Raw genomic sequence first — 16165 nt, forward strand, 5'->3', positions numbered from 1 at the left:
TTTAGCAAGCTATACAATTGGAGTATTGGAAAGAACCCTGAACATTTACTAAAGCAATGCATGAAAAGATCTTTCACCTGCTCAAAATAATAGCTTCTTCAGAATTGCTATTGTTTGCTGAGAGGGGAAAAAAGAATCCATAATCCCTTGGAATTGGTGAATATGAACAAAAACGCAGTGCTTACTCGCTATGTAACACGGATTTCTTTAAGATGCTGCCTCAACGACTTCCAAAACGAAGGCTGACATCATTAATATGTCTCTTTTTTCCAAGCAAATGAACATTCATTTGTAAGAGGAGCAGGGCTACTGCAGCCTGCCCTGCTGCGAGGGATGTAAAATTAATTTCAATAATTACTGACCTAATTCCATTGCTCACGTTCAGTCCGAAGTGCCTGGCAGTGCACTTCTCCGCAATCTGCTTCCCTCCGCACGCCGCCCGACGCACCGACGGGCCCGTCTGCCCGCAGCCGCTTCGCTGCCGCCGAGGACGGGATGAACCCGCACCGGCCTGCAGCCTCCCGGCACCGCCAGGCGCTGGTTTCCGTCCCCATGGGACAAGAAACATGGCCCAGGTGTGGAAATGCAGTGAGGTTTCTTCCAGCACACCCCCGCGCCGGTCCAGCGAATACTACAGTGAGCACCATCAGTATTTACCCTCTGAGGGTTTCCGCTGCAAGCAGCAGGCTCCCAGCCCGAGGGGAGATCTGTTTAAAATCCATTACATTTAGTGCTTGTTTAAATTTAAGAGATATATATGGGTGCGTGGAGAGGGAAACATTGCCAGCAGACACGATGTGTCCCCAGGACCGTTGTCGCTGGGCACTGCTGGGGATGGAGACGCGGAGGCACAGCCACCTCAACGGGACTCTCTGAGCGGCCTCGATAGCTTAACGCAGGCGCACAGATGGCAAGTATTGGTTCTTCCAAGTGACTGCATGTCACACCACAATCTCTCAGCTTTTTAGCCAGTTCTCCCTCAAAACCAACGGAACTTGCTGCTCCCGTCTGCCAAAGGGACAAACCCGGCGCCCTCCTCACCCCCCAGACCGCGCGGCTCAGCCCAGCACCCTCCTCTTCTCCCTCTTCTACCCTCCAGCTGCCGCCTGAGCTCAGAGCCAGGTTTGTGAATTTGTTTCTAAATGCTTAATTTAGGACCTTTATTACTTTTTCATTACGCATTAATTAATGCTCGCCTTTTAAGGTTGATATGAAATACAAGACAGAGGTTGGGCATATGTTGATGAGAATCCAACTAATTAAACTGGGGGCTTGTAGGGAAGAGCTCAAGTAACCAACATGATTTAAGCAAAGGGTATTGATTTAAGAAATGTAAAATTGAACGAAAAATTAATTGCTTAAGCATTTTATTCTCCAGAAAAGCCTAATTCATAGTCATCAAATATTTTAATTGAATTTATCTGAGGCGTCGAAATAAATTTGAATAAAGGATTATGCTTGGATCATCCCTTGGACGTCTGGAATTTCATAATGACAAGATAAAGATCTTTGCTCAAACCAGCAGCCTTAACCGTGCTTCGCCATGCTCTGCTGCTGTGAGCTGCTCACTACGGGAGCACGTTCACTCTTCAGCCCTGGTACATAACCCGGGCAGACTAAAAAGCAAGCAAACCTACTAATCTGTGCATTACTTGCTAAAACAGGAAAAAAATGGTTTGTATTTCCAAAGAGACGAAGTGCCTTGTGCACACAAACAGCCACAAGATTTTTTGCCACCTTTTGTGTGTGTTTGTCTACAGAAAATCAAGCAAAAAAAATGTAGAGAGAGACAGAAGGAAGGGGAAAGAAAGTGACTGAGGCACAAATGCTGAGCTGGAGCACATGGGAATCAGGTTTGGTGAACACTGTCACCAGCTACTGTCACCAGCTACTGTCACCAGGTACCGTCACCACTGTCACTGCGACTGCACACATAAAATTGGAGTGCTCATAATAACACAGGGTAAGATGAAACCCCTTGTAATTATGTAATGTATTTTACAAGTGGGCATAAATAACTGTCTGCTCAACTGTGTCCTACAGAGCTGAGCATCAATACGAAGTTAAAAATAACAGCCATTATAATGACTTTATTGGTGATCACACAAGTGTGATAAACATTTGAAGAGAGAAAGCTCTGCAATGACAATGCTCTGGTTTCTAGCTAACAGCAATAAATTAGTTACATCGGGAGAAACCGTAATTAAGTCTTTGGATCTTGACTTCAGGGACTGGGATAAACAGCTTCTGGCCAATGGCACGCAGAGCGAGGCAGAGATCTCAGGAGAGTTCTGCTCCAGATTGCCTGTTACACAAGTCACCGCCCGAGTTCAGCAAAGCGCATTTGCACACAGCTCAAATAATATGCATTAAGCTCCCTGGAACACAGCTACATGCTTTAAATCAAATGTTTCCCTCTATATTCTTTCTCTAAGAACATACTTAAGCATGGATTTTTGTGCCTTTACTCAGAGCTGTAACTTCTGCATCTCAGCATCCCAGATGCTGAACAGAGATGACAGCACTTTCTCCCACCCTGTGCCCATCTGCACCTATTCCAGTTGTATATTCTGGTGAGCAGGACAGATACTCTGGTTTTATACAATTCGCAGCCTGTGGAGCTCCACACCAGATGTTGTGGAAGAGTGAAGAGTAATAGCAAGTGGAATCGGTTCCTGGGGTCAGCCCTCAAAGCAAGAACAAGGGCTGGGAACAACTCAGGTCACTCCTACACTGGTCTCTGCCCACCCGAGATCGGGAGCTGGAAGCCGGATACGTTACACATCTCTTTGATTGATTTCTTTCAAACTCCTGTTGTCATAAAAACTGAAGTACACGACTTTGAGAAAATTAGGTTTTGGTCCTCCAGTCAAAACAGAGAAATAAATGCACCTGACCAACAGAAGTGACAGATCACATTGCACAGAACACAAAGCCTAAACAACTAATGGGCGAAGGAATAAGGTTTGGGGTAAACTGAGAGCAACAGAAGAAATTGCTTTCGAAATTGCTCTACGTAAAACATTTGTTGAAGACATTGCTTTCGTGAACATAAAAGCCTGTCTCTGCGGATAATTTGTCAAGGGGAAAAGGCACTCAATTCAAAACAATAAAGTCTTCTTCGTAGGCTATGTCTCCACATTTATTTTTATTCAAAGGTCTTGAAGACAGTTCTATTATAAATACCTGAGCAATTAAGAAATCTACACATCGTTCCCCTAAGCACGTGTTTGGCGGGATAGAAATAATACAGTGTTATTTCTGAGACTACCTGGGGAGATGAAGAATGTTCTCCAGAGTTTCTTGTCGCGAGTAACGTCTCGTATTTCCCTCGTCATGTTCACCAGTCTGCCCGCAACCGGCGGCACGCGGCGGAAATCCAGGATCCTGGAGGAGAAAGAGCGGAGCTCGTGAGAAGGATTAAAATACAGTGATAGTGGTAGGTTTTAGGAAGGTTCATCGCACTCTGAAGGTACATTTGTCTGTGGTTTTTAAGGCGTAAAAAGCCCATCAGCTTTAAATTGGATAATTCTTTCTATGATATATTACAAAATATGTCCTGAATATGATCAGTGCTGACTTACGTACATAGTATGGAACATACAGAAGAGTACGGGGACACGTTTTTCCATAAAAAACCAAAGAGACATGCAATTCCAGAAAGAAAACACAGTAGAAACTTAGTTTTGACCTTGTGCTACTTCAGGCTTATAACATGCGTTATGTATATAGAACATGCATTTTGCTCACCAATTTTCAGGGGACTTGAGGAATGGGATTGCAGCCTCTTTCTTCCATAAACATAATCCAACAGGTTTGGTTGTTTGTTTGTTTTTCTGACAGTCTTAGTATACGATGTATTTGCTTCTGCTTCTCTCTGTTCTAACACCCTTACACCAACCTAAACAACCTCCCCGAGACTAAAGATCTTCCCATGGACAGTGGTGGGTAAAGAGCCTTTCTCTGCCCCAAACTCCACTGCCTTCGTAGATCATTAACAACTCCCTACGAGGTATTGCTATTAGATACAGTAAAAGAGTGAAGTCCCCACACAAGCCTCCCTATAGGTGGCATTTTTTTGTCCACTATCTGCTGATAAGATTTTCCACACTGGGTCGCAACGCTTTTTCTGCTTAGTGTGTGGATATTTAACACACCTCCCTGCAGGAACTCCAGGCTTGTTTTTCCTACAGCACCATCTGCTTCAAATGGCAGTATAAAGTAAAAAGCAGACAGGATCAACACGAAGGCCAACAACAATAAAACACACAAGATCCTTGAAGGGTCTGACCAGGATGGCTCTTTAATGGCAAATCTATCCCACGCCACCAACCGATAGGTTCCCTCATCCTAACCATCAACCCAGAAGGCAGCAATATTACATGTACCCCCAAATAATTTATGGCCCCAAAGCTTCAAGCTTTTTGCACACTTCAGGGTGTGCAAGATGCTTCGCTTCTAATTCAGTCTGTGAAATGCCCTGTTTTCTAGCCATACTGTTAATAATTCATCATGAGTTATCAACTTCTCACCCTAATCTGGGCAGGCTGAGAGGGCAGCCGTCCCTTCCCAGCCTTGGGTGTGCACCATACCCTGCACTGACTCTGCCTGGGGACAGAGCTAACAGGAGCACGGGATGACCACCAGTGTCTTCTCCTTCCTAAAGCTTAAATACGCTCCTGTTATGGGACAGCCTCAGCTTTTTGCTGTGAAAACAGAACCCCCTCCCCACGCCAGTGATTCCTCCTCAATACTCGCTCGGGTTTGCATGTCTTGGAGCTGTCTGGGGTGAGCCAGACCCCCATCACACGTACACGACACATTCCCCCGGCGATGGGTCCTCTCCATCGGCACTTCAAGATCGCTGGGGAAATTCATTCCTCGGTTCTCTTTAATACAGTCTCTCTTTCTTTTTGAGAATTAGTTATTGCCAGGTTTCTTATTCTCAGAGCAAGTCACATTTCCTAATTATTCATCTACCCTTTCATCATCTGCCATGTCATTTATTCATGGCACTTGCCCACCTTGTTCCATTTTCCCCTTTTTGAAAAGTAACTCAGTGCCAGGCTGGCCAAGTGCACAAACTTCTCACAATATTCCACTTTTCTTTCAATGCGAATCCGTTTTACTTGCCTGTCCAAATGAAACGCTGCTATTTCTGCATTATGTCTTTCATAGTCTGAGAAATAGAAAAAGTCAGGTGGGGTTTCTTGCTCTCTGGTTTGTCTGCAAAGAAAAATAAGGAAAGTGTTTAAATGAAGGGTTAGCATTTCTAAGGAGCACCACTCACTCATCAGCATGGTATTCAGGAGTTCAGTATTGTTTGCTTAACGGAAGGACTTTAAACAGTTCATGTGTGCATTATTTGCCATGTAGCCCTCATTTTAGCCTCTTTTTTAAACTACTGAATTCCAGGCTTGTGTGTGCCGGCTGCTGCCATGGAACTATTGCACTCACCACTTGCACTCTGTTTTATCCTTCTCAAACATTTCATTAGCGATAGCGGTGACGACAATGTCATTTCATTAAATTATCATTAATCGTAATTTTGAAATTTCCAAAAGTAATAACGTTTTTCTTTCCTCTTTGGCAGCCATTGCAGCTCCAATCTAAAATATGACTTCCCCTTTGCATTACTTAGAGCCAAAAGTGACATGTTTTTCTCATTTCAGAAGAAATGGGATCATTGCAGTTTGACGGCCACGGCGCAGGTCATGTTGCAAAGAACATGCTCTAGAGAGCATGCAGAATTCATTGTTTCTTCAGTTTAAGAACCAATAAAAACTGTTGTTCTGATGGAAATAGAAAGGCTAAAACTTCAACACCCAACTTCATGGTAAAGAGGAGCAAATCTCTCTCACTTCAGGCAGTTTCCAGTCCTGATGGCTTTTGGATGGAGCACAAGTCGGGCAGTTGACCAGTACCATGTCTAGACACCCCTCAACCTGCATCACACCCTGTTTCATGGTCTTAAATGAGAGATAAGCAATGCCGAGCTGTTCTGCAGAGCATCTGCAAGGGAGGACATCTCCCCAGAGGAGGAAAACAAAGCTCCTCCTCATTCCCCGCTGTCAGCTTGTGTGTCACCCGTGCTACACACTGCCAATTACCATACAGCTTCTGCACCGGGACCTTGTCGTGTGAAAGGCTTTGGGGTGGTGCTGGTGCAAGGGTCGAACTTCCAGGGAATTTGCAGTAAGTCCTAATTCTGGGGCTCGCTGGGAACCCGAAGCTGTGTCCACCCACGCTCACTCCACACAGCCCACCGTGACTGTGGGGACCGGTATCTGCCTGCAAGCCCGCCCGCATCCACCTTGCCGAAGACACCAGGTGAGTCCCAGGTTCTGCACGGGCTGCAGACGGTGGGAGAGGATTTCTGGCAGCGGCTCTTATTTTGCAAACAGTTGGAATCTGGTGAGTGTCTCTGGAGAAGGATCTGGCAGGTATCTGTAACGGCAGGCTGGAGCGCTGGGCAGGGGCAGATGGAGGGCTGCTGGTACTGCGCACACTTAACAGTTACACAGTGGCACCCGAGCAGTGACAGCATGAGGAGAGGACAGATCAGCAGGGTGATACCAGCAGAGGAGAAATGAGAACCAAGGGGAAATCAGAGACAAGGAAAATTTTCCCACCATGACACAAGTAGGAGAAAACACGGGAAGAACGATTTTAAACACGGAAGGAACACGTTTGCATTGACACAAGATGAGATGCAACTGTGATCTGATCTTGCGGCTAGAAAAGCAAATCACACTTACAAACAGGAAAAATAAATCCACTCTGATTAGCGAACGGAGCCATGAATAAACCTGGTGAGTCAGCTCTATTCTGGCTGTGGTTGGGACCTGTTGTGGTGTTCAGTAGTATTTGGATCAACCAACCTAGTGATTTGTGTGCAGAAATCATTGCAAAGCCTCAAGCTTTTCTTAAATCTTCCTGCAAGTATTTTTTTTGGCCAATTACTTGATTCCCAAACCCCAACATTAGTGATTTCTTGCGGGTTTTTTGCTGCCATTCTTTAATATCATCACGACTGTCTGCCGGCTCTGCAGACTCCCTGACATTGCAGGAACAACATTACAGAAACTAAGCCTTTAACATGGAAATCTATATTTAGTTTCCAGGATCCTTTACATACACCTGCCTAAACTGCCAGTATGAATACCCACCAGGGCCATGTATTACTCGAAAGAACCCTGCCTTGATGCCAGACTTCTTCTGCACTGGAGGGCTCCTGTTGTCTGTAGAGCAGCCAAAAAGCCAGAAAACAGGGCAAAGAGCCCAATCCGAGTCAAGTGTTCTCCTGACAGACACACGCTGCCCCATGCGCCGCAGACCGGAGACATTTCAGAGACACATTTTGTGTCAAACTTATAACTAATGAAAGGACACGTCGCTGATTTGAAACCAGCTCCTTTTAAATAGGCTGCAGTCCTGTTCTGACACGTAATCTGGGGAATCAGCCGGAGGGATTAGGGGTGATTATGGATCACAACAATGAGCTTTGCCACCGCAGGGAGGGGGTTTGCCTGGGTTAGACCGTGCTGCAGACAGAGACCCTGACCCTCTCCCGCCAGGGAAATTCGGCAGCACCAAAATCACTAGTAGACATAATAGGCCAAGGAGTCACGGTAATTACAGGGGCAGGGCCACGAGAAACATTGATAAGAGAGTAATTTGGCTATTGGCACAGATAACCGGAGATTATCTGGGTCTACTCATAGCTATAGGTCACTATTCTTTCTCCATTGGAAAGCAGCTTGCCTCACTTCCAGTGGAGTTATTTAAGGTGTTTAAATACCTGCCCTGGAGCTGATTTGCAGGCTAACATACAGCGTTACCTGAATGATAAACATAGCTACTACAAGACGAAAAGGCTGCCACTCAGCAGTTTGCTGCTGTTTCCATCACTCTGTGGCCTGGGAGGGACCTGGGGACTTGTTGCATTTGCAAGGACCACAGTGGGGTCTTGCAGGCAGCCCCTGGATTCTGCAGCAACCAGAGCACAGATGCTCCATCACGTCCAGAGAGCTGTTCTTCCAACACAGACAGGCGAGAAATCTCCCCGGCCTCCGCATGAACTTCTTTGTACTGGTGGAAAAGTCAGACTGAAAGTCCAGTGTCTGCTTGCAAGATCTTCTCCCCCTTCCCTGCAACCCTTATGTCAAACCGGATTGTGCAGCAGTGGGATCTAGAGTGCCCTGAGATAATCTACAGCTCATTACTCTAAGTGAAGGAGGCAGCGGGTGGCAAAGAACGGTGTCTCTGAGCACCCGCAGCCCTTCGGAGGGTACTTGGATTTTGCATGCAGAGCCGGATCATCCAGGAGGGCTTTCTATGCACTTGGCACCGGTTAGAACAGGTGGAAAAAATGCCACTTAATTTTATAACACATTCTAATGACTTAGTAAGTCCTTAGGAAGATAAATGATATTGCTAATGCAGCTACTTCTACAGTAGCGAAGATATCTGGTGCTTATTTCTGACTCCTTATGGAGTCTTGGCAGCTGATGGCTCTGGCTTTATCAAGGCTTTGTGCTGCAAAGAGCACCCCCAGGAGCGATCCGAGCTGTTTACAAGAGCAGAACATGCTCCAGAAATGAGCGGCCAACCCAGGAATGAAAAGACATGCAACTGAAGTGGTACAGAAAGGATGTTTGGCCTGTTTCATCGCTATCATCCAAATGACAATATGGGCCTCTGCAGGATATTCAGGCTTCTCCTGCTTAACCAGCAGTTCTGCAGCTAAAAAAATGACAGAATATTTACTGTGGCAGAAAGACAGAAATTCGCACAGGGATGCGATAGCAATAGGAATAATTAGCAAACCGCCAAAAGGATAAATACCGAGCTCGTGCTATTGCTTGCCAGCCCTGCAGCCCTTCTCTCCCGAGCAGACGAGGACAGCTTGACAACAGCACAGCTCAGGGACCAGCCAGCTTCATAGAAACCATGAACTTCTGATGCGGAGAATGACAGGAAACCTCCAAAAGAACATTTGTATACTTCAATATCTCGTTACCTGGCACAGGAGGATAGTGAAGGGAAGAGGGAGAGAAAATCCACCAGGAAATAGTATATTAAGGTGGTTTTTCTTTCCATTTCCAGTCGCAGAGTTGAAGAAAAAAGGCTCAGGAGGTCACCCAACCCATCCCCAGGCCCCAGGGCGAGACCAGCAAGACCTAAACCGTTCTTGACAGACGTCGCTATAATGCGATCTTCAAAATGTCCTTTTGCAATCCTATGGCTACAACCCTCTCCTCCTTGCCCCCATGTCCCAGCCTCACTCTTCTGCTGATTTCCAGCCTCGCTTTTTGTCCTCACTGCGCAACCAAAGCAAAACCACCACAGTGACACCGGATTGGAATAGTTGTGACAAACATGCCAGAAAAACTGGCTCCCATTCCTGAAAAGAAAGAGCATCCCCCAAGCCAAGACATGGGAAATAAGACTCAACACGTTTAGACTGCAGATTCCTTAGCTCAGAGGCCCCTTCTTTACTCAGCACAATTCATTTCTTTTAAATTCCTCAAAAACCCAACCAACCCAAAGCCCTGGAATCCTGCTTTAGGCTTTCCCCTTAAAACCAGCTCTGTTCCTACAAGACAATGAAGCAACCTCTGGGTGTCTGTGTGAAGGTTGCGCAAATCCAGTCCCTTGCTCAGAGCAGCACCGGTGGAAGGTTCCTGCTGGTGCATGCACAAGATGCAGCAACATATATATATAAATATATATATATACACACATATATATAAAAATGCAGATTTTCACCTGAGCAGAACCACTCCTGACTACACAAGCAGATAGAATATGAAGGGATGAATAATCAGGGTAACTAATATGATCCAAGAATATGAAAGATTCATTTTATTCCCCACTAAAACATAAAAATAATAATAAAACCAGACGTTTTCCTCCTCTTTGGGGCTTTTCTGCTCCTTCTAGTGAGCTGGATTTGGTATTAATATCTCAGAATGCACCCTCTCCATACCGTTGCCTTCACTGACATTGTGCTGACAGTAAATTCAGGGCATAATCTCGCCAATCATCATTTCATTGTCTATCAGGACAGAAGAATAGCTCTTTTTCTTTTTTCATTCATTCTTTTGTGCTTCCAGATACATAAGACATGAAGAGAATCTTTGATCAGCACAAAACACATCAGAGTTTGATCAACTGGGAAAATTCCCTTCAGCAATTCAGAATATCACTCCCAGCTCTGCCTCGCAAGGAGCCGCCTGTCACCATGGGGAAAGCAAATGGGAAAGAAACATGAGCGTGAGCACATTTGTCAGGATGTCACCCGCGCTTTTCGGCACGACGGCCGCGTCCCTCCTCGCTCCAGGGACCGTGGATAGACGGGCTCTCTGCGCTGGGGCCACCCTCCCCACATCTCAGACCCACAGCTTATGTTGGTTTATTATGACCATTATTCAGCTGGCTGAAAAGAAGGCAAAGTGCGGTGTTACAAACCAGGTATGCCACCCAAAACCAGGGAGATGAGCTCCAGTGCTACCGAACTGTGGGGGACTACGGTGGGTTTGTGGATTCCTTGATGGAGGGCATGGGAACAGAGCCTTGAAGATATGAAGGCCTACCCGTGAGAAAGATGGGAGTAAAGGAGTATCCGGAGACGTTAAGGATGCACCCGTGAGAGAGAAGGGGGTAGAAGAGTAACATTGATGACAGCAAAATTAGCCAATGAGATGTTACTGCTGTAACTTGTAACCAACAGTGAAGAGACACATGAATTGGTAAAACTATAAAAATGCACTTGTGGCAATAAATGGCATCTACTGCTTGTATCCTGGAAGAACTTGGTCTGTGTCGCTTGTCTGTCTCAACCACGACACCGAACTCTAGATGGACAGATGTATGTGCACTTAATGTATAATCCGCCACATACACCAATATCTAACCCCGCCTGCTGTGGTGGTGGACATGATGTGACCAGATAAGTAGGATCATTCTTCATAATATTTGCCTGTATTTCCCCTGCACCCCGCAAACATCTCAGATTTAGGAGGCAGGCACCGTGTTGGAAAGCACGCGAGTTTAAAATACTTGGTGAGACGGGTTTTCCCAGCATGACAGGATGGATGCTGAGCTCAGTTAGGACCGGAGAGCAGCACCACTGAATGCTGGTGTACGTGAAATAAAGATGCTTTTCATGACTGCTTTAGTGAGCTGCGTACAAGCTCCTCCTGTCAGTAATGGCACACACGGCTACTTTCTGGCCAGCAGTGGGGACTGAAAGGTGTCAAGTGTGGGATGCTGCGAATTCATCCTTGTGTCCGTCCTTTGGGATGCTGGTGGGAAGAGAGGATGTGGGACTGGCGCTAGATGGATGTTGATGCCACTGTGGCTACATGGCAACGCCTGTTGGCTGGGAATTTTGTTCTACCCTCCAGAAAAAGCAGGGCATGTGTAGGAAAACAAACGTGTCACTGTAGAAGAGAAAGGCACGGTCTGGGAAGACCCTGTCACTGATTTACTTTGCAGATAAAAATATTCTTAGCCCAGAAATGAGGTTTGATTCATCTTTGAGATAGAAACCTGAGCTGACAGACAGCAATCGAAAGATTAAGAGGTACTTGACAGCGCAACAAAGGAGTTCCCGGTGCCAAACATTGATATGGTCGATGCTGTTGTCACAGCAGGGTGAAAAAAGCCTCATAGCAATTAAATAAGCAGAAGACATCATTAATGAGGTGCTACAACGACATTTTGTGCCTTTCTTTAAGGTATCTTCATTAAGAAACTATATCGCTATCGTTATTTTCTGCCTCTCTACGGCTCGGATTCCTTTGTGCTCTCAAACAAGTGGTGTGAGCATTTCTGTCACACCAAGCCTGCGGTTCCTGTCATCCTTCCCCTGCGTTCACCCCTTCGAGGCTCTGTGGTACATCGCCTGCGAACCATACATTGCAAACATGAAAACCGATACAGCTGCCAGAACTGCCTCTGCAAAGCAGGCTGTGCAAACAGAGCTCAGCGTGAGCCGGGTACTCCAGCCTTTCTTCAGGACTCCAGAATGCTTTCCACAGAGATTTTTCACTATATAACATTTGCAGAGCTCTGAGAGCGCAGGAAGAAAAATACGGGTAAAATTAGAAGTCTGAAGCATTTATTCAGCCCTCAGAATGTTGTTTAACGTGTCTGGGGTCATTAGGGGTAGGGATTTACCGGAACGATAACATTAAACACATTAGAAGCACAGCAGAGCTCAAATTTCGTTTGGCTTGTTGGATTCTTTTCTTGTTGCTGTACGTGATGTATGTGCCATTGAAATCAGAAGGTTCACAACGGGTTCCAGTTCAAAACAGGTTGGAAAAAGTAATTCCTGCGAATCTAATGTATTGATGCATGACGACTTCCTTTTTATTCATGAGTTTCCCTCCCATCATGATGAGAACCTCAAAATCTCCCAGGAGCAGGAAAACATGAGCCCTGTTTTTCAGCAGAGGCTGCAAACCACGGAGCTGTTAAGGATTCAGCTCTGCCCCAAGCGAGCCACTCCAGCCGGCCTCATTAAGCACATGCTTAACTTTGGGCACACATAGAGCCAGTGAACTATGTGTGTCCTTGACAGACAAGCACAGACTTAATACTTCCTTGGAGCACTTTTGTGCTCAGCATTTTGCAAGAACAAGCCAGCAATAAGCAGCGGATCCCCACGGCAGCTCATCCCATCCGCTTCCACGCTCACCCCGTCTGCTTTCACGCTCACCCTGTCCGCTTTCACGCTCACCCTGTCCACTTCCACCCTCACCCTTCTTTGCTTTCTGCTTCTTCCACCCACAACAACTACTTGGGGAAAAACTGTGTCATTCTGCCACACGTACAAGTCAGGTTGGCCATGGGCTTGGGTAGATCCCAGATGTCACCTTCCAGGTTGACACTGAGGGCTGCAGGTCCTAGATGTGCTCAAGACTCCTTGTACCTGAATAACTGCAGCATGCAAAGCACGGCAGCTCCGCTGGACAAAACAAATGATTGCTTGTCTTACTTCTATTGCCAGACTAACCAGAAATAAGACTCAAATTCTGGCTTTCAGTGTGTCTCCTGCCCCACAAAGGGAAACCATCACCAGGAGAAACACGAGTTTTGCTTTTCAAGCTTGTTTCAATCCCAAATCCTGAGAATCTTCCACAATCACGGCACTGAGGACAGCAGGCGTGTGGTCACTGCGAGATAACCGCTCCCCAGGGCTGAGGGTTTCTAATTCCTCCGCGGTGTGATTGCCCAATAAAGCGCTCGCCCCCCGAACCCTCCTTTCTGCTGCCATCAATGTTCCTTAATCCGGCAAAGGGGGATGTGCCTCTCTGAGCTGGGAAGAGGGTGTCATTGCCCGTTTCAGACTACTTTGTGGTTACAAAAGAAATGGGAATTGCTTTGATATGGTGTGATATTTCATTGCTCTAATAAAGCAAACTATGTAACCTCCGTCTTTTTTTACTTTATTTTTACTCCTGTCTCATTGCTACTCCTCCTGTCTATCCTATCCTCTGCCACAAGCTGGTTATGTAGTTTGTGGGTAAACTTCAGTTTTTCAATGTGTTTTCTTCCCAACCAGAATTCTGCCTGAACAAGGAATACAGAGCAGCACTTGGTTGGTGGCCACTCCTGGGTGTGCACCGGCCCCAGCCCGCTGCAAAAACCCCTGATTAACGCACCTCTGAGGCCGATTCTCCCTGACACACACGTGTCCCACCTGCATTATTCCCACCTGCACAGCGTTTCATTCCCGGGAATGTTCTGACATCACCGCTTTGCCATTTTGAACATTCCTCACGTAGTTACTTTGTGAGCGGCAGCTGCCAAGTTGATGTACAAGTGCCAATGCTCCAGGGTGCTCCCAAACCCCTCGAGTACCTGGGAACGGCGTTTCTCAGCCGTGGTTGGGGGATGCCCCAACTCTTCAAGAAGGAAGAAAATTCACAGATTGTCTTAGTGTTAACCCTGAGGTTTCACTCCCTGGCTAAATTGGAATTAACCAACTGTATCCTTCTTAACCTTGGGTATTTGAGTGTAGTGAGTTGGGAGCCCTTTTTTGTAGCCATTTCACAGATTAATTCTCTTGCCTTACAAAACTATAAAAAACTTTCTCTCTAAACTTCTCTTCCAGGCTGGAAACCCCCACCACTAATCCGCGTTTTATATTAAGGAAGCAGCATGAGTCACAAATTACATTGAAAATTACACATCAAGGTCCTTTTAGCTTGCGAGTGTGTGGATAAAGGGGGAGTTAATGCTCCGCAGCCCACGGGGAGTCACTGTACTGCACCCAGGGAAAAATCAGGGCGAATTAGCATCTCTTCCCTCTCGTGCATCTCCACAGAGAGGGAGGATTTTAACCTCCTGGCCCCGCGCGGGTCCTGCTGCGGGGGGGCTGGGCGCGGGAGCAGCACAGCCCCTGCTCTCCTTTAGTCCCAGCTACACACAGCATTGCAGGAAAAGAAAAAGGGAGCTGAGGTTTCGAGAAGCATCACTTCAAAGGACTAGAAGGGCTCAGGACTGACCAAACCTGCTGCTCTTAAGGAAGAAAAGGCCTATTGAAACCTCTGAAAAATATCCCTTATGAAAAAACAAAGAGCAGAAGGACGTTGGGGGAGCTGCTCCGCAGCACTACAAGGGAAGAAAGGCTCTCGCTTGCTTGGCTGCTCAAGGCTGTTGCTGTTTCATACAAACACCTCCCATCAAGAGCGATGAGTTCAGTGAACTCCCACGTTGAAGGTGCAGAGAAATCTCCACGCTTGGTGGGTCACAAAAACACGTTCAGCCAAACTTGGAGTGAAGCTGAAGGAGGTAGATGCGTGTGCACGGGCACAGCGAGGGGAACGCTCCTCACCTGTGACGCTCTGCTGAGTTAACGTTCAATGAGAAACAGCTGTGCTCCTCTGGACAAGACTTGGAAACGAGCTTCAGCTGATTTCCATTGACAAGCCTACCTATGGGGAGGTTGCTTGGTAAGGGGAGATTACCACAAAGTAAGTGAGGGTTGATAACAAAAGATGAGATTAGAAAAAAACCTCCCAAAAAATGCAAGTAGAGGACACAAGAAAGGAGGATGAATCTGCAAAGGATGTGCAGTAAAACCTTCAGTGAAATGATATTGTTGCTGATTTTTTTTTTATGGAGCTGATTTATGACATGCAGCTGCTTTTCTCTAACACTGCATGCCTGGCTACTTCTCCTTCAATTTTTATCTGTGTTTCAATGTCTACAAAGTCTGAAGCTTATCTATTGTAGAGTGCGATAGGTATGTGTGTGCATAGCCCAGGGGGCTTTTGTGGGAGTCTGGTTTCAAAGACAGGACTATGTGTTTCCTAAAGCCAAGGACGCTTGTGCTTTGGTTTCCCTACCTGTTAATGTGGATGGTGAGGACAGGTATATGGTGGAGCAAAGCGGTCGCATGGTTTCTTCTTTGAACTTCATCATCTCATTCCTTCAGCACTCACTGTTGTTCTCTGGGTCTGATCCAACTTCTCTCCTATTCAGCGAAAGGTGTCCCGCTGAGTTCAAGGTGAGCAGGATCAGGAAGGACATAAACTGGGACCTGACCTGCCCATACTCTATTTAAAGCCAGCAAAGTCATGGGAAAAGCCTCCCGCTGACTTCAGTGCAGTGTGGAACTGATGCAGGTTAAAGTGATAACTAATTGAACCACCTGTGAGAGCAAACACTTGTTGTTGTCCATGCCTGGATGTGGGGGACAGGACACATAACCTCTCTTCTTACTGTTTAGTTTAAATACCTCCACGATGTCTTCCACAGCTCCTGCTAATATCAAGGTGGATATTGCAGGATTAAGCAAGAGCAGGAGTAGAAGGGTCTTAAATTAATACTGGAATTTCAACTCTGTCCGAAGCACTGTGTGTCTGAGACTTTCAGGACTGAAGTCTTGGATAAAGGAGAACACACAAGGCATCTCCTTGTGTTTCTTTACAGGTCCCTCAAGTTCCCTCCTCAGCAATCTCCAGTAGGCTGCTGCTACCAAATGCCTGACTAAATTCCAATAAAGCTGAGTGAAGATCTTAATTTTAGCACAAATATTGGTAAGAATGAAACCTGTTTGGTTTGGGGTTTCTGATGGTGTTGGTTGGTTGGTTGGTTTGGTTGGGTTTGGTTTTTCCTGGGTACTGCTTTCCATGCAGCTCACAAG

At 46.3% G+C, this 16165-nt stretch overlaps 1 protein-coding gene across 1 annotated transcript in view; it reads right to left on the reverse strand.

Annotated features, from left to right (window-relative positions):
• FAM20C (FAM20C golgi associated secretory pathway kinase) overlaps positions 1–16165 on the reverse strand; it is a 55975-nt gene that overhangs the window by 8516 nt on the left and 31294 nt on the right. Inside the window, exons 4-5 of the mRNA XM_065031596.1 lie at positions 5134–5226; positions 3272–3387 (exon numbers count right to left, since the gene is read on the reverse strand). Of these exons, the coding sequence (XP_064887668.1) occupies positions 3272–3387; positions 5134–5226 (209 nt within the window). The remainder of the gene's footprint in view (positions 1–3271; positions 3388–5133; positions 5227–16165) is intronic.

This window comes from Columba livia, chromosome 15, assembly GCF_036013475.1.
Source record: "Columba livia isolate bColLiv1 breed racing homer chromosome 15, bColLiv1.pat.W.v2, whole genome shotgun sequence".
In the NCBI taxonomy this organism is placed as follows: Eukaryota; Metazoa; Chordata; class Aves; order Columbiformes; family Columbidae; genus Columba; species Columba livia.